General features: G+C 40.0%; 1 protein-coding gene across 1 annotated transcript; it reads right to left on the reverse strand.

Annotated features, from left to right (window-relative positions):
• Nucleotides 1-444: 444 nt before the first annotated feature.
• On the reverse strand, nucleotides 445-12,581 carry SUB1 (SUB1 regulator of transcription). The gene is made up of 5 exons (XM_086479507.1): nucleotides 12,544-12,581; nucleotides 10,556-10,628; nucleotides 8,742-8,861; nucleotides 3,147-3,255; nucleotides 445-770 (listed from the first exon to the last, which is right to left on the reverse strand). The coding sequence occupies exons 2-5, from the start codon at nucleotides 10,625-10,627 to the stop codon at nucleotides 691-693; spliced, it is 381 nt and encodes a 126-aa protein (XP_086335633.1). The 5' UTR covers nucleotide 10,628; nucleotides 12,544-12,581; the 3' UTR covers nucleotides 445-690.
• Nucleotides 12,582-19,384: the final 6,803 nt, after the last annotated feature.

Below are 19,384 nucleotides of genomic sequence, written 5' to 3' on the forward strand. Positions count from 1 at the left end.
CAAGAAAAAAAGGCTAATTGTATTTTCTAAGTCAAGCAAGCTATAGAAAAATGGGAAGAAATAGCATGTGGCTTGTGTTCAAGTGTTACTGTTTAGCATAACACTTCATGCAAGTAATGCAAAAAAGCCTATATACTCAGGACTGTTTACATCTGAATAAATAGGGTAAATTAGCAAATACAGTATTTAAAATTATCCACAAAAAATGTGTTTTACCAAGTATTCACTGTTTGTATCAAGTCTTAAAGCAGAAAGCTGTCACGGCAATACCAAAGAGAATGAAATAAAAGAAAAAATTAAATGGAGACGTTTTAAGACATCTCCTCAGAAAACAAATTCATATTAACTGTTAACTAAACTGAAACTAAAACAAAGACTAAAGCTATTAGGTGGCCTCACCAGCAAACAGCTTCAATCAAAAGGCCATAAACAAGTATGCTTTACATATTATTTGATTTGTTTATTTTACACTGTGAGGTGAAAGCAACACATTTTCTTTTAGTAAAGTATACACAAATAGCCTCACCCAGAATACACTTTTAATGCACATAAAAAAAGTATTCATCTTACAAATTGTTTTGCAATCCAAATATACAATAGCTTGGAAAACAATATTTTAGAAAACAAAAGCCAATGTATAAAGACCGCTTAGAACAACTAAACCAAAAAAGTTTCTGTATGGCTTTGTCTTTACAGTTTTCTTACTGCATCATCAATATCAGAAATCTGTTCCTTCAGCTGGTTCCACTGTTCTGGATTTAAAGAAATACCTGAAATGCATTAAAAATAAACACTTAGCACAGAAAATTGTGGTGCATGATCTTGCATTATTACTCTCAAGGCTGGTTTCATACACAAACTCTATGTCATAACTAATGAATTCTTGATCTACTTCAACAACCATCTCGATTACAAAGTGAAACTATTCATTTGGAACACTTTGGTTTAATTTTAGACTTTAGCTTCTCTCTGGACAAGTTTAAATTACAAAGTATTACAGTGTAACAAATCAATTCACAAGTATTAGGCTAAACACAGGAAGTGAAATACAGCTTTGGCCTTGACAGCAGATAGCATAAAAGCCCTGGCTGAGACGTAGAAAATAATTCATATTCCTGTTGGCTCCTAAAAGCCATACCTCTGTGACTGAACTTCTATGCTCTTCTGAAGTACCATAATTCTGGGGGTTTTTTTCCTCCAGTTTCTTAAAGCACTGTAAATAACACATACTAAAAGTAACATTTTGGAAGGACTGTTGCACTCCCTAGCACTCACAAACCAACATAGAAGTTGTTTTTCACTTCAAGTTCACTATAGTTTCTAGTGACATTCAATCATCAATCTTTCAGTGCCCCAGAACCCATCTCCTCAGTTTTAAACTCCTCAAGGCTGAGCCCAGGTGCATGTTTCCTCTGTGCTTTAGTCTCCTCATTCTTCCCCTACAATCTCTCTATACCAACTCCACGCAAGCACAGACTCACAGGCCTACCTCTCATACTCTCTCCAGCCTGGCTCTTCTACTATTTACCCCCACTCTCCCCCCTCAGTGACCAGGCTTCCTTCATTGTTTTCTCCCTGTAGGTTGAGCAGGACCTGAAAACAGGTGAAACTTTGAATTCTATTTTTGGGGTTCATCACCTTTTTTTTTTTTTCTACCAACACTGTCTTATCAGAGCACCACCATAATTTTGAGCAGCAAGCAGTCCACACGGAGCAATTCTAGGCAGTTTTCCACTGGTCTTTAGAGGACAGGTTTCTTTTGAAAACAGTTAGGTCAGGTGTGCTAACCTTTATTGGGGGACCAAACATCATCAAGATGTCCCTGAACCACAGAGCAGATGAACTGCATGCAGCTCACACCTGCTATTTGAAACAACTTGACAGAAGAATTTAAACTGATGGATTTTTTTCTGGTTTTTATTACACAATTTCAACTGCTTGTGTTGTTTCTAGGATAGCGGCTTATAAGTGCATCAATGGAACATTGGACTCACATACTGTATCAGATTAATAATAATTTTATATCAATAAAATTCATACCCTTTTGCCACACTGATAAACATTTCCATCTACATCATATAATTTTTGTTTCTTGGCCTACCCATCAACTGTCATTGTAGTCTGCCACTCAAACTGCATATACTTTTGACTTCCAGCTCAAAACGTGGTCCTTAGAAGTTAAAAGTAATCTTTTTTGTCAAGTAGCAACAACAAATACAAAACAAGAAATTTTCCTGTACAGTACCAATACACCTGTTCATACAAACCTATTCTCAGTGGTTACTTAGGAACGTTGAAAACACTTCTCAAGTTTTTCAAATGTCTATTCGTTGAGTTGCTCCTGGACACACCAGAAGAATGTAACAAATCTTACACTGATTGTACATGAAATGTCTTCAATCTCAAGGGCAGAACATTTCATACCTACCTTTTCTTGCTGCAATATGAAAACCAATTAAAAGCAGGCTTTTCTACCAACAGTAACTGTCATTAAGCAAAGCACCACTACTGCAACTGTCCTCGCACCCTCATCTTGCAGGTGGCAAAGCTCTGAAAATGGTTCAGTGAAGGCAAGTATGGGGGTGGCAATTAAAGGTACAACAGCTTATGCTGTGCTGCATATTAGAAGCACAGTACCAAAACTTGAACATTTGAGGCATTTTTGCTCCATCTAAAATCTTGATGTATTTTTTCCAATATCAGCCACATTATATGTTTTAATTATTTTAATCTAATACTTGACAAATTGAAGGGCATAATTGTTCTAAAGAAATGAGCACCTTATCACAAACGAGTTAAATCTTTTCAGTGAATTTTTAAATAAGAGATCAAATTTTAATCACAGAAAGAAATTGTGTTGATGAAGTTAATCAACTGGGGGGAGTATGGCTGTGTTTACAACTCCCATACCAAATCTGCTTGTATTTGATGCCTTTTTTTCCATAGATCATGGAGGATCCATTTAGAAAAGACTCAGGCCAACGAACCCACTTTGCTTTTGTTCATAATCTATAATAAAAGTAACCACTTGTTAAAATACAAATTATAAAAAATTTAAAATATAAAAGTATAAAAATCTGACACACAAAGTTCTCCAGCAAACTGCTGGCAAAGTTCTAATCACATTAACAGGAAGCAGAACATACCTTTTCTCCCAGGTTTCATTTCACCTTCTTGATCCATCCAATATTCTCTAATATCAATTAAGACTTTCCCTTTAAAGTCACGAACGCTGACATACCTCATTTTGCCAATCTGTTAAAACACATATAAGAGTCTTTTAGGTATTTTACATATTAGAACATTCACTTTTCCCAGCAGTTATCAGACTCGGACATGTGATATTGCACACTGCAGCTTATTTTAGACACTAGAGAAACAACTAGATCAAAAGCTTAATCCAGAGTAGTCAGAACGCTAATAAGTAATGACAATATAAATGGATAAACGACTTTAAATGAGTTGAGCGTTCAATGCTCCATGCAAAAGTAACTTTCCTAGAATAAAAACACCTATATTCTTAACATGCTTAATTCTTACAAAAGCCACTAATTTACTGTTTTCTGAAATAAAATTTTGCTCCCATTACAACCACCTTTGTTGTAAACAGAGAGGGAAAGAGGGAATTCTACTCCCAAATCTAAATTTTAGTCCATTCCATATGTACAGAAAGCAAATTAGATATTCACATGAGATAATCACAATTTCTAGAAGGATTTTTGTTTGGGCTTTTCTTCTTTTTTTTTTTTTTTTTTTTTTTAAACACAATAAATACAGATGGAAAAGAAAGTCAGGCACCAACTGTCCCATGTGTGCTCCCAAGTCCTCATGTCACTTCACCGGAACTATGGTTCAAAGACTATCTCACTGTACCAGGTCTCCCAAAAAACTTTTCAAATCCTTTAAGTTTACCAGCATGTAGCAGGAAGACATGACTTTGGAATTCCATTATTTCTGCACCACAGGGGCTTAACTGAATAATGACAGGGTCTTTTTCCAGGTGGTGTGGGGGCATAAGCTGTTCTCCTCCCCCTCTCCTCTGCCCTGGTGAGACCACACCTGGAATAGTGTGTGCAGTTCTGGGCCCCTCAGGTCAAGAAGGACAGGAAGAGTCCAGCGCAGAGCCACAAAGGTGATGAAGGGGGTGGAACATCTCCCTTCTGATGAAAGGCTGAGGGAGCTGGGGCTCTTCAGCTTGGGGAAGGGGAGACTGAGGGGTGACCTCGTTAATGTTTAGAAATACGTAAAGTGCGAGGGTCAGGAGGATGGAGCCAGGCTCTTCTCAGTGACGGCCAATGCCAGGACAAGGGGCAACGGGTGCAAGCTGGAGCACAGGAGGTTCCACATTAACATAAGGAAAAACTTTTTCACTGTGAGGGTGGCAGAGCACTGGAACAGGCTGCCCAGAGAGGTTGTGGAGTCTCCTTCTCTGGAGACATTCCAAACCCACCTGGACATGTTCCAGTGTGACCTACTCTAGGTGGTCCTGCTCTGGCAGGGGCATTTGGACAAGATGGTCTTTCAAGGTCCCTTCCAACCCCTCACATTCTGTGATTCTGTGATGGGGGAAGCAGAGCAGACACACTGACAACTATGTGCTACACTATATATTTAAGCTCATTAAAGATCTTTCCAAATTTGATAAAAAACTATTTGTTCATATAAATTCAAAGTATAATGTGAATTTGAGAATCAGAAATTAGATAATAAAAACACAATTGAATAAGTTGATGTAAGAAATTCTTAGACTTCCATATGCACCTTCCAGATACACTTTTTGAAGAAATGACACATTTGAAAGTAAACAATTTTAAAATAGACTATTCCTTCCTGATAAAACATTAACTTGAATTTTCAACTTCCTTGTATTTTGCTACTATTTAACAAGGGCCCAAACACATCTTCCCAGCACTAAGTCTGACCAGAAAGGTTGAACAACTCCCCAATCAACTATTATCATCCATAGATGTTTAAGTCATAAGCTGTTACTTCACAAAACAGATATAAACAAGAATCCTAATTTTTATTCTTATGCAGATCATGCTAAATTAACTCCGAAATTGATTTTAAAGCAATTATGACATCTTTAGATACGGTAAGCCTGAAGCAGTTTTCCTCCTTCAAAGAATCCTTTAAAATGAACAAGATATTACAATTTATAAGACAGTATTTTTTTATTGTTTTATTAAATACTTTCACAGTACTACAAATTTAACATTCAAACATAAGGTATGATGTCATAGCGGCTTAGTTCTCTCAGACCAAACTTGGTACCATGCCTAAGTCTGTCAGCACTGCTGGCAAAGAATATCCTGAATTGCCTACACAAACATTTCTTGGTTTTACCTTTTAACACTTCGGTGACTTTTAAGGTCACCTCTAAGAACAGGTTCCAGTAGTAGTACTCTGCAATACTTTTTTTTCCAGGGCAATCAAAGAATATTAGTGCATTGCCAAGGAATTACAGATGTGCTCTAAGAAACAAAACCTGATATAATATAGCTGATTACAGCTGCAAATACAGTAAAAGGGTTTACGATTTAAATTTTAAGCTTAAGATTAAGTGTCTTAATTCAACTACAGTAAGGCGAGGGGCAATAATGCAAAGTTCACATTTACTCAGTCAGTAGTCTACCTTAGATGGAAACAGTTCCATGTGAAAATGCTGCAATTAAATTAAATTTTACATCAGTGTCTAGATTTCAGCTGAATGTTCACATTCAATTCTGAATGTTAGGTTGAAATCTGTGCAAAAGCTGCCACTGCTAAAAGCTTTAAATAGGCTTCTAAAGTAGTTTCAATTAACATCTAAGGTCTCAGTTCCTTTCACAGCTATGCAACCAACTTCCTGTATGAGTTTCAGCAATCACCTTCTTCACTGTTTTCCCTATTTCCAGTTTGTCTGCATTACACTGTATACACATTGTGTATGTATAAACAGCAAAAAAGCATCCTTCTTAGCTGATAACTATATGTATAGCATTAGATGGAGCACAATAAAGAGTCCTGTGAACAGTGAGATCTGCAACACAGCAAACCGATTGTGAAATGCATAGATGATCACCTAAGTTTCAGAATTAATGTGCTAAATCAATCACCTTCGCAGATTATCATAAACATATATATTTACCTACTTTCAGGAGCCTATGATAAAGACATTACACTGGGAAATGGAAGAACTCATTTCTCACAAGTCAAGAAGTGAATACAATCCATATTTAAAAAAAAAAATCCAAATAATAACAAAAATAAAGGGGGGGGGCAGGGACACGGGACAGGACAGACACACAGACAGACGACTTTTCAAGAAACAATCTCAGTGAAACGCCTGATCATGGGATGTGGTTCTACTCTGGGTAGTCATTAATACTGCATCTTGACAGCATTAACAAACCTGATTCAAATCAAGCATAGGTAGATAACAGGATTTGTCAAACTAACCAAAGCACATGATGCAGAGCTCACAGTGGCTTTAAGCCACAGACAGCAATCTAATGTATCAACACTAAATCCTTCAACATTAAATGGTTGTCCTTAGGGGCCTCTAGTAATACAACACAAATGGGAGTAAGATAAATTTCCACACCCTAGCTGCACCTAAATCTTTACAAAGTATACTAGGCTACCTATAAAAACTAAAAAGGGCAAAACATATAAATAAATAAAATACACTTGTTCTCTTATACGAAATCAATTCTCTTATACTTAGATTTACACCACTCTTCATAATTAGTTTCAAAAATACCATTACACCAACATTAGCCTCAAAGAAAAATAACAGAATGTAGATCTTATGAAAATGCTGAACCTTCCAAATACAGCAGTCACAATGAGCTCTGTATTAAGAAAAGCTGTATACTTTTAAGAACACCCCAAGGGTGTACAATAACAAGCTTCACATCATTTGCTGTCACTCCCACACACAAAATGGACACCACAGAACTTCTAACCACCCTATGAATGCTTTACAGCCTGACTCCCATCAACTGAAGCCACACTTATAAGTTATACTGCAACATCACTTGCACACCAGAGATCACTTTACTGCCATGGGAAAGCAGAAAGGAGAAATTCTAGCACTACAAATAGTCCTAGAACAATCAAAACCATACCTAAAAAATTAACAGGCACTAGATCTTCTAGCATGCTCTCCTGGGTAACGGGGAGAGAGGGGAAGTATCATCAGACCCCTACTTCTGCACTGAAACAACTGCATCTTGGTTAACGTACATAAGCTGATGTGGCATGAAAAAAAAAAAAATCACAATTCTTCACATAACACAATAAGCAATCAAGAAAATATTTTGTGGTTTATAAACTAAAAGGCAGGCAGACTAAGTAACACCGACGCTTTAGGCCAAGGTGATATTCAAATATTTTTTGTATTATACTCAACACTGGAAGAACCCTGTTCTTATCAGACTAATTGCAGTCCTCTACTGTCTGTTTTTAGCAACTTGTTATTATCTTAGGTCAAAAAGGCTGACAGAAATCAGAGCACACAAATAGTTTAGATTTTATTTGAAAGGGTTTGGGGGTTTTTGCATCAGGGGAGCATTAAAAATTTGAACAGCTTTCTCCAAGGCTGGAATTTCTGAACTTATTACAAACATAGCATAAAGCTTATACATAGGTGTTTTTTTGACTTCTAACTGCAGTTCACCTCAGAAGGTGTACAAGACACTACCTCATTTTTCCTACATGGTTCAAAGCAAGCCATAGCAGAACTAAAAATATTATATTCTTCCTTTGACAGGGAAGTGTAGGCATTGCCTTCGACTGAAGCTCTCCCTCACAACTGTATGTAAAAAGGAAAGTAGGAACCGATATATTAAACATAGCTGCCCTGTATTACATTACCAGTTAAGCAGGTCTTCTCTCCGGAAAATACTTTTTTCCCCACATTACTTTGCACATCTACAGCCCAAAATAATTTCTTTTGCCTTACTCAGTGCTGAAGCCATCTTATAGGCACTTTTCCCATACCCGTTCACAAACTTAAGAATCAAAGTCTCTAAGAATTTAAGACCAGACAGCTAGTCAGAGACATTTAATGTCTTGATCCTCACCCCTAAACCGGGTAATTCTGTGCTACATATATTCTTGTACAGCTTTCAGAACACACTGCCGCTGCCTCAGCTAACCTCAGGAACTGCAACACCCTAAATTCACAAATGCATCTTGCTACTGAAAAATGTGCATTCATCCTAAGGATGATGTCAAAATTACAATCTTTCTGGATGTTCAGTGAGAAAAACCTGCATCATAAACCAACAGAACAAGCAAAACTTATTCCAAGACACTGTCTTATAATACGGGAGCCAAGTTGCCCTTGACCTAGTTAAACAGGAATGCAGAGGCCATACTTTGGTTTCCAAGAACCTTTCTTTCAAGAGCCCTGATCAAAAAACACTTCCATGTAGAGACAGTCCTGATCTAATATTTACAGTATACTCAAGGCAAGTGCTGTATTTATCGACAAAATGACTACCCAGAGTTACCATAAGCAAAGACATGAAGGTTAGATCAATTGCTACAACTCAGATTCTTTCACTCTGCTAAAACCTGACAACACTTTTTCTGAGCATCTCATCTGCATGCTAGCATCACAGTCCCCTTGGGCCAAGGCTTCATGTCACCAAGCACTATGCTGTCAAGATATTCAGATCACCTTGTAAAATTTATACTGAATATGTTGCAATATGTTAGCTTAACCAGGCTCTAAAAGTCATCAATTTTACCTGAAACATATTCTCATCTCTGTTACTGCTTTGCTTAGAAGAAGCTGCACCTTTCGAACTTTCACCAGTCTTTTGTTTCTTTACAGGCTTTTCTGGAGCTGCTTGCTTTTTCCGCTTTGCCTTGGAGCAAGAATAAAAAAAAAGAAAAGCATGAACCATAACGCCTTCCATAAGCTAAAGAAAAGTTTACGTTAGATGTCACAAACTCCTACTATGCATCACACATTATCACTTCCTAGCTGTGAAGGCAGGAATCCAATATTGTACATTTAGAATGGAATTTTAAAAAAATAAATCTTCAAACGAGCCTAATTCTGTTCCCAGTAAAGCTTACCATAATATTTTGGCTTTAAAGAGAATTGAATTAGATCAAAATACATTTCAAAAATCCTACTCTTTCTGCACAGTAATACTGTTGGTTCAGTATTTGTAACAAGAAATTCAAAGTCTGACGGAAGTTTCCCCCTCCCACTGAGTGAAACAAATTGTAGGACAGCTTACTACTTTTCTAAAAAAGAAACAAAAAACCTAGATGAGATAATGAAGAAAGGATCTGGAAATTACCTCCATCATAGTATTTTTTTTTTAAATCAGGAACCAACTTCTGTCCATAGCATAACAAATTAAACATGTTTTTAAAACATTCAGACAGTATCACCTGTAAATCAGATCAGCCGCAGATGCTACAAAGTTACTGTTTCTACTAATGGTTATATAGTAACCATGCCTGCATCAAACAAACAAAAAAAAAAATAAACACACAAAAAGAGAGTAGTACAAAGATACCAAAAATTAGTCTCATCTGTTAGAACCATATTGTGGATAACTTCCTTTAAAGACAAACAGTTCCAACAAATATGGGAGGTTATAACAGAAGAAACCACCTTACTGCCCACTAAAGAAGACTGTTAAACTACATCTTTTCAGGAATACAGTTGCCTATCAAAAAAAATCGCCTTACCATTTTCTCTTATATTAAGATTGGAGAGAACACCTAATTTGCAAAATGCAACCAAGTCATGTTTGAACCAATTCAGTAAAGCAGACAGAAGTCTCTTCACGTACTACATTAAAAGACCTGATGGCTGCGTTACCACCTAGTGTTTCTTGAAAAGCTGGGTTTTTCTGGTTTTGTTCATACTGACTGGTACAGCAATACAAATTTATAAATTAAATAACTATTAAAACTAAGTGGGAACACTCAATTTATACATTTAAAACAGTCCACATATGTTAAAATTAATCAAAGACACGCAGGTTGTCTCAGCTTTTAAGTGAGAAAGTAGTAGACGGTATTACAGTAAATGTAAGAATCTGAAACAGAGAAAAAGAACGTGCAAACAAGATAAGCAAGTGGCACATGGAGGACAGTGCAAGTGGATGTTTTCATTTTGGACAAGTAATCCAGATACCAAAACGGGGTGGGGGGGGTGTCCTCAAAATGAAGTCCAAATTCTTGCCACCAGGGGCAGGTTATACAGAAGCCTTCCATCACTTCCCACAAAGCAGCAAAGAATTCCAGTAAGCTCGTGGTTGAATATATCATATGGAAAATCCTCAGATAAGCAAAATGCAACTTAAGAAAAAAGTTTACTGCAAGGCAAAACACACGCTACCCACCCAAACCCTAACCTTGGGAGGCGTTGTTGTTGTTGTTGTAGTCATTGTGGGGGGCATGGGGTGCTTTGGGTTAAATGTCTGTTAAATCACATGGAATCATATGCATGTTGTGACATAATGCTCGCCTAATTCCTTAACCCCAACCTGAAATAAAAGACTTAATACAGTAGTAATAAACTGCATATAATGTTCACCTTTTTGTCAACTTCACTATCTGAATCACTGGCAGATGAGCTTGAAGACACAAGTTCCTTTGACTTAGGCATTCTAGGAAGAAAAAAACAACATGAGAACACTATACAAGGAATATGTCCCATTAGGGCTGGAAAGCCATCTTCAAACCTGCTTGTAAAGGCTCATCTTATTCAAAACCCACCTAAAGACTTCCTTAACTTTTCACATAAGCTTTAATACATGTAGATGTGATCTGAAACACTCTTCCCTCTTATATGCATTCCACTTTTTGCTGCAACTGCATCAAATGCAACATTTAGTTTCTGAACTGTTTATAAAAAGACAATTTTTCACCAGTTTCATATAGCCCTAGATATGGTAGAAAGCATAATGTAAAAAGTACAACACAATACTGTCCTCCAGTTGAATTCTTTATATTACATTCACAAATATAAACTATTAAGGCCCTATCATTATCTATACTCTTACATGGCCATTTCACCCAGCTGGATTTGCAAGCAACACGCTGCATACATGAAGTTAAAGTTCCCACCAATAATACAAAAGTCTGAAAAACACCTCAGTTACAGTGAACTATAATATTGCAATTAGCATTTCCACTGCAGCATCCACACATCAGTCACTAGTCTCTACTCATTTGCAAGACAAACAGACATTCAACTTTCCTTGAATGCATGCTGCCAGGTGTGCTTCTACATCTCTCTAGTATGCAAACATGTGGTTAGATGTAGCAGTGGCATATCTTGCCTGCTGCTAGAAACTCTTTGTAACAAATAAATAGCTCATTTGTTTTTTCGGCATAAAAATCAGCATCCCAGCAAAATAAGAGGCTAAGAAAAGATTAAAGAAGCGTATTTCAGGAAAGAAAAAATAATAGCAGTGGCTTCAAACTGGCAGTTAAAAAAACATATGCAAACGAAAAAACAGACTGAACAATGCTAATGGACCAACGTGGTTCTAAAGGAGGGTAAGTTCTGTCGTAATAGCTTGGCGCACAACGATGGAAGCTATAGCTGAAATCTGAAAATGAAACAGGGTATGAGGAAGGACACGTAAGCCACGCTGCAGGATGGAAGCAGAACACAGCTGGAATGGGACAATGCAAAAACAAGCACATGACATGAAATCGGAGAGCCTAACGAGAAAAGACTGATACGCGGGGGGTCCCAGGCACCAGCAGGGGATAACCCCAGGGTCCGCATCAGGATGAGGGAGTGACAATATGGAGGAAGATGGGGGCGGAAACTGGAGGAAAAAGAAATGGGAGGTGGTAGGTGCCCCTCTGAGAGGCTGGCACGGCAGGCCGAGCGTGCGGAGACACCGAAGCACCGGCTAGAGCGAGGGCGGAATGAGATGGGCCAAGCGAGGACAAGGGAAAGTCTGAGGCGACAGACCAGCCAGGACGAGCTAGGAACACCAGGTAGGCGGATCCCAGCCGCCATTTTCCTCCCCTATTTCTCTTTTCCACGACTCGTGTTGCCCCCCAGGGGAAAGGAGTGAGGGCCCGAAGAGGGGGGAGCGGGCAAGGACGCCCAGGTCCTCCCGGGGCAGGGTGGCAGCAAGCGGGCCACAGGTCACCCCCGGCGGAAGAGGAAAAAGGCAGCACAGAAAAAAAAAAAAGGGTCGGGGGTCGCCAGCAGGCAGGGTCAGATCCCGGCGTGGGGGGAACAGAGCCGGGCGGTTCCCCGCCGCCATTTTCTCCCTCATTCAAAATCCTCGTTGCCCCCCCAACATGGCAGCTTCTCCTCGGCAGCGGCTCCTCCTCCCGCCCCAGGCCCGCTCCACAGCGGGGTATCCCTCCCGCAGGGCACAGCGGGCACTCGAGGAAAAGGGGACGCCTCGCCACACGGCTGCCCAGCGCGCCGCCCCCCCCCCCCGCGCCAGCCGGGAGGCACCGAGGCCCCCGCAGGCAGCGACGGGGGTGGGGGTCGGAGAAAATGGCGGCGGCCTCAATGGGGGGGGGCGAGGGGGGAACCCCAATACTCACGTCCCACTCCGCGCACGGCTCCGCTACACCGAGAGAAACGGAAGTGACGCACAGCTGGATCCCCGCCCCCTGCCCCACAGCACGTGGGAGAGGGCGGGTGGAAGGCTTTTAAAGGGAACGCGTCCCTTTGTTACCCGTTCCCGCCTCATCCGCCCTGGCTGGTGACGCGGGCGGGTGGGCGGCAGGCAGCGATCGACTTCGCGTGGGGCCGGCTCCCGCGTGGGCCGTCTCACGCACGACCAAGCACCGAGGGGGCAGAACTGTGGCCTCCGATGGGAAACCTATGGGGCTGACGGCAGATCCCCGGCGGCGCGGCCTAGAGCTGGGACTCGTCGGCGCTGCTCTCCCGCTGAGGGGATGCGCCGCAGGGGCCGGGCCTTCAGCTGAGGGGACGCGAGACCGGGTCGGGAGGAGGGCCGGTAATGGTTAAAAGGAACACTATTAAAAAAAAAAAAAAAAAGAAAAAAAAAGGCAAATCCGTAAATGTCTGTTCTCTCGCACGCCGCAGCAGTTCCTCGATCCCGTCAGGAGCCGCCCGGCCAGCGGCCGTGCCCGGCGAAGAGCCGTGAGGTGGTTGCTGCTGCGGTGGCTTTGCATACCGAAACCGCAGTCCCCCCGGGGGGCACCTGGGGCTCTGTCCAGGAAAGCGCCGGTTCCCCTTTCTTTCACCGGGTGACTTGGGTTTCGTTTTCCTCCTGCGGGGCCTTGTGGCTGGGGGCAGGTGGGCATTAGGGCTTCCGTCTGGGCAGCCACCCCGGGTCCAGCGCGGGTCTGGGGCGCTGGGGACTGAAAGTTAACACAGCCTCAGCTCCTGTTTTAAACACCTGCTTTTAAAAAGTCCCCCACACAAACGAATAAACAAAAAACCCAAACAAACAAAAAAATCCCCCCTCCCCCCCCAAAAAAAAACGAACAAACTTGAAAATACAACTTTACAAGCTTGCCAATTTCTGTAGCGGGTTTACACCAGAGCAGGCTGCACCCTGAGTGCCCTGCTGGTGCCATGTGCTGTGTCAGGACTTGAAGAGGGACTGTAGGCTTAGTTCATCTCAACAAGTACCCAACAGCTTCTGAGATAAGCCAAAATGACGGTCTCTGGAGGGGAGGTGGCGACAGGGTCCTCTGCTCCCAACTTTGTGAAATGAAAAGATTTCAGCAGCCTTTGCAAACGGCAGTAGGCCAAGCATGCTGTCGGAGCACGAGTGGTTTCGTGTTGTGCCTTCCTCTGTTACCTGTCTGAGCCTGTACATTGTTTCAGTTTATGATGAGATTTATTAACATTAAAATGTTATTATAGCCCATACAACTTCACACAAAACTAACACAGCCTGTTATTGTTTGCTTATCACTGCACCGATGGGTCCTGTAGCTGTGCTGTAAGCATGGCAAGGATGCCAGCGCTTCAGGTACCCATCACCTATTCAGTTTAGTCCTTTTCTCATTATTGCCTCTAGACCTGTGCTTTTGCTACCGTGACAACACTTTTTGTAAAAGGTGCCAGCAAACTACCAGGAGTAGAAAGTGGACTCTAGTCCCAATACTAGCTTCCAGATAAAGCTATTGTTGGTAACAGGTGCAATGGAGTCATGCCTGATTGGCCTCTGTAGTTTCAAAACCAAACGCCTATTAAAGTGTTTAAAATCAAAAGCCTTGGGCTTTTTTAAATGCCAAAGATCCCCATTGATTGACATTGGCGAGATGGATAAACATCATGTTTTGAGAGGGGATCATGAGCAGCTGCAGATCCTAATCAGTGTTTCTGAAAAAAACACTTAGGGGAGGTGGGCAAAGAGGTTTTTAGAAGGGATCCATGAAGTCTTTACAGCTCTTACCATGAATTGAGGTAAACTGGCTCTCATACTGAGTAGGCCAAGCATACTGTCAGAACACGAGTGGATACATGTTGTGTCTTCCTGTCTTACCTATTTAAGCCTGTTCTTTCTTTCCTCATACTGAGAGCCAGTATTTCACTTTTTCACTTCAGTAGCAGGAAAACAGGAAGTTAATGACTCTTTTAACTAAGTCTTGGAAATTGGCTGATTCATGATGTTATATATCTTGCAAAACAAAAACAAAAATAGAAAAATATACAGTTGTTACTATATGCCTGACCTTTGGAAAATAAAACTGTGTTGTTTATACAGAATCAAAGCACAGTAAATCACATGTGTGCAAATATAGTAATTATCACCACAGTGAAAATATCAGGCGTGTCAAGCCATATAATTGTGGAAGATGAACAGATGATCTTTTAAGGGTTAATGCTTAACTACAACAACAACAAAAAAAAAGGTGGTCTCCACACAAGATGGTCTCCACATGTGGAATATTAATTTGAAAAAAACATAGCCATTCTTTTCAAGGCTTTTACTGACTTTTTATATTAGAATAGTATTGGCAGTTCAGGTCTTTGCAATCCCTCACTGCTTTGCTTTCTTATAGGTCAACGCCTGGTACAAGGAACATGATAAGGTTTTAGGAGCATCACATTCAAATCAACATTTCTTTATGCATTTTTAATCAAGTCTTTCAGCCTTGAAAGAAATCAAAATGACTAAAAAAAAAAAGAGATTTTTCTGCTGGATCTTAATGAGTTGATTTCTCCCACCTGCAGCATTTCCTCCAAAGCAAGCATCAAGTTTATTTTTACAGCTGAATTCCCAAATTACAGGTCAGTGAGGGGAAGGGAGTGTTTGCTACAACTGGGGATTTCATGTTCTGTTTTTCAATAATGATAGGTTTCTTTGGGAATTATTCTGGTTGTTGAGTATAGTGGCTGTTTGATCTTTTTATTCAACTACCCTTACTATATTTTATTCTCTTTAAAAAGAAGAAGACGCTAAGAAAATATGCTGTCTTTAGAAAAGTGGGAAAGGAGCCTTAATTTTTGCAAGGTAAATTTCTTCTGTTGACTTCTGAGTGAGTCATCTATCCCCCCAAGGGGTATAGTTCACTTTCTGAGTTCTTAATATAGATTGTTGTAATAGGTTTCTTCCCTAATCAGAGGGTTTCCTTCTGTAGCTGCCTGAAAAGAACTTAAATTCTTCTATTTACTGCATGATTGCCTCATTTCATATCACCCATGTCTTTGGCTGGGAAGAATGTTGAAGTATTAGCTTCAAAGAGAAATTTTACCATGCACATTTGAATAGGTGTAATAAAGAATAAGGCCGGTTTGTAATGAAGTGTGCATATGTATGTATCCATTGCTGACTAACTAACTAGCCTTTAGAAATAAGAAGGAAGCAAAGTTAGCCAAAAGAAGGACACCAGGTGGAATCCTCCAGTCAGACTGTGGGGCTCAAGGAACACAGAGCAGGAGAGACAGGGAGGGCAGCTAGCAAGAGCTGGTTCTGTGAATTGGAAAAGTCCCAGGATGGTACAGGGCATGCGCCACAGAACAAGCTCAAGAGTTTAACCATGAGGAAGACTCAAGATCTTCATCCCCAACAACCACCAAGGACCACCAACAGAAGCGTAACTTGGGCAGACTGAGGCGGGACTATGGGAGGGAATTATGTTAATGAATTCCTGGAAATGATTAGAATTTTACCTTTTCTTAGAAATGTAATAAATATGTATAAAAGCTGTAAATATAAAGCAAGAATCCTAACGCTTGCACACGCACATATGGAAGAAGCTATCCCCCATGCTGCCCAGCACCGCAATAAAGAGTCCCTGCTGAATAACACTGAGTTGTTACTGAGTTTTCTTCAATTCATGGGAATGCTGAAAAATACAAGCTTATGCTTCTGATCACGTAGGAATTACTAACTGCAGTGGTTGACTCCTCTAGTTACAAGTAGTGGAGCTGCTAGGAAACACATCTTGGGGCAAGCAGAATGAGGGACAGCTCTTTAAAGTTTTAGTATTCAGTGCTTATTAGTTTAAAAGTAGATGAAGAAATTAGCCAAGGAAGGGATGGTGTCTTGGTTTGAAAGACAGGTGTCTGTGGAGGAAGGCAGGAGCCTCCCTTAAAATGGAAAGTGCAACCCCCTTCCCTCCAAATTATTGTAATTTTGAAATTAACAGGCCTTCAGGCAAAGATATGGGGAATAGGAATAACAGTTCTTTACTAATATATATGTATATATATATATAACACAAGGCAGGGAAAAAACAAACAACCCACTGGTTTACACTGACAGGGTCAGGAATACAACCTGACACCCTGTTAGGGTGGCAGTAACAGTCTGATAAGATGCTGGCTGCAGTCCTCCTGAAGCGATGGATGTAGTTCTGTTGAAGCAGCGATCAGGTAAAAGAGTCTGGTCTTCCTCCGAAGGTCCAGTGGTAGGTAGGTAGCTCTTGTCCTCTGGAACTCCAGTGGGGGGGAAAGCTCCTCTGGGAATCCAGTGGAAGAAGGCTGCTAGGGTGTTCAAAATCTCAGTTTTTATTTGGCATGGACTGCTTGGCTCCTTCCCCCCGGGCGGAGCATCTCACAATGGGATGGGGAGTCGTGAGGCAGTTCCTTGATGGGCCATTAACAGGAGATAGCCCAGGAGCGAGTTCTCGATGGGTCAGGCGATAAGGCATTGTTGTGCCCAGTAACAGGAGATAGTCCAGAGGGGGGAGGCAGGGAGCACCGCCCCACCTGGTCTCAACAGCTCCTGAAGATGGTAATAGAATATATTTTTTTTCCTTTTGGCACATTTTACACTGTAACCCAGGACAGATGGTTAGCCTATGATATGGATGCTAATTATATTATTGTGAGGGAAGAAAGAGTAAGGGATACTGCCAGGCAATATTTTTACTTGTGTACTGTAACAGGTTCATTTCTAGTGTGTACATGATGTGTAATTTTTGTATAATGCTTGTGTTTGGGTGGTGGGGTTTTTAGGTTGTAATTTGGTATTCTAAATACTGATAAATTCCATTTGTTGTTTAATAAATTACTTTATTTTATTAACACTTCTGTTGTTATGGTCGCTGTTTAATGTCTAAACCCTGTTGTTAAAAGGTAACACTTGTTTGCTTTAATCAAAACCTTCGTGAAAACATCGGGTATTTGTCTTCACTGCTTGAAAAATATAATTTCACTTTAAAATAAGAAGGCTGATAAGCTGATTAATGTCTTGTCTCTGTAGCTATCTGAAATAATTTCCAGGTGAGAAGATAGCATTGGCCTCCTTATACTGATTTTATACTTTTTCTTAGCTAGGGGTTTTACAAAGGGAGCGCTAAGTATTAAATTACCTTTTCAGAAAATGAAAGCTGCATCTGTCCTGCCCTCTGGTGGTCACACAGCGGCCAGCTGAGAGTCTGGGTTTTAATAAACTGTAAGGTTGCCTCTAAGAAACGTTACCTCCATCTGCTACCAAAAAAAAAAAAGTTTATGTTTATTCACTTCTGGTGTTTTTGAAAGAAGGTACAAAAGATTTAGGTTTTCCCCATTGTCTTTCAGCTACAGTTTTGCAGTCCTGTCTTAGCAGCAGAGATGTGTGTCTTAGACATTAAAGTAAAATAGTAGGATTCATGACACTGCTTGTTATGGTGCTTTCTTCTTTGCAGCATATTTTGGACATCTCCTTTCATATAGTTGAAACGAAGGTCAAAGATTTGTTTTTCTGAATGCTAGCTTGCCATTTTTGTCTGATATTTTCAGATGCATTGAACTTTGCACAAAAAGTGTAGCTGTACTATTTAATTTGAAATTAAAGTTTTGTGTTCCAATGTGTATCTTCATTCTGGAAATTCTTGGCTGTTCTTCTGTAGTCTTAATAGAAACTGGGATGCAGAAGTTTCATTTTGTTTTTAAAACAAAAAGAAAAAATTTGTTTTAAAAATGAAAAAAAAAATCTTTTCAAAGTTTCACTAAAGCTTTTTTGGCTTTCTCCCTCTGCCACGTGATTTGCACTTTAACGCTCCATTTATTTTCCTTCCAGTTAAGGATCCAGAAAATGGTAAAGTTCAAAATGCCCTAAAGGATCTAATCTGAATCTATTACTCTTTCATTTTGAAGTAAATCTGATCCGCGTCTTACAGAGATGCAATCTTGTTTTATAACCCACAAAGGTTTTTTAAGTATAGACTATGAATCTGATCCTGCAAGCTAGTAGTAACATAAATAGATGTTATGTAATGGTTCATGAAGTCACCAGGAAGCATCAGGTTCTTATTAGGAAACTGCTGAGGGAAAGACTTGTATAATACCACTGCAGGGGGTTTCCAAGAAAGTGGAAAACCTTCTTGACTTTTTTTTTTTTTTTTGGTCACACTTAGTAGGTGTGACTTCTCATAAAGTATGTTGTAATCTTTTTAAAGTTATACTGCATCGAAGATTCAATTTGCAAAACTCACCCAGAAAAGTAATCTGAAACTGCAGATGAAACTGCAGATGAATCAGGCTGCCAAACAGGAGCTTATGCTCAGATGTATGCAGGGCTGAAATAACAAGATATAGGGTGAAAGACTTGAATTAGAACTACTAGAAATCACTGGAATGAAAGAAGCTATAAAACCTAAGACAGAAATCTGTATTGTGAATAAGAAAGCTTTTTTTTTTTTTGCTCAGCTTGTAGAGCCAAAGTTTGAAAAGAAGGTAAATGTACCAAGTTTATCTCGTTAATGAAGAAGGAATAGACAATTACAGGCCTACCCACTGGCAAAATACAGCTTTAGGGATACAGTGTTAAAAGGTGTGTAAATGTCTGTGTGTTTGTATATAGATGAATTTATTTTTAACGAAATATGTATTGAATGCTGCATATTTATCAGTATATTGGAAGGTTTATAACTGCAAAAACTTGAAAGATAGTGGAACAAAGAAAACTTCTATTTCATTCTTGTCCAAGCACCATGCTCCAGTGGTCCAATTATGAACAATTTTTAACAAAAA

This window comes from Leptosomus discolor, chromosome Z (genome assembly GCF_034619465.1).
Source record: "Leptosomus discolor isolate bLepDis1 chromosome Z, bLepDis1.hap2, whole genome shotgun sequence".
Lineage (NCBI taxonomy): Eukaryota > Metazoa > Chordata > Aves > Leptosomiformes > Leptosomidae > Leptosomus > Leptosomus discolor.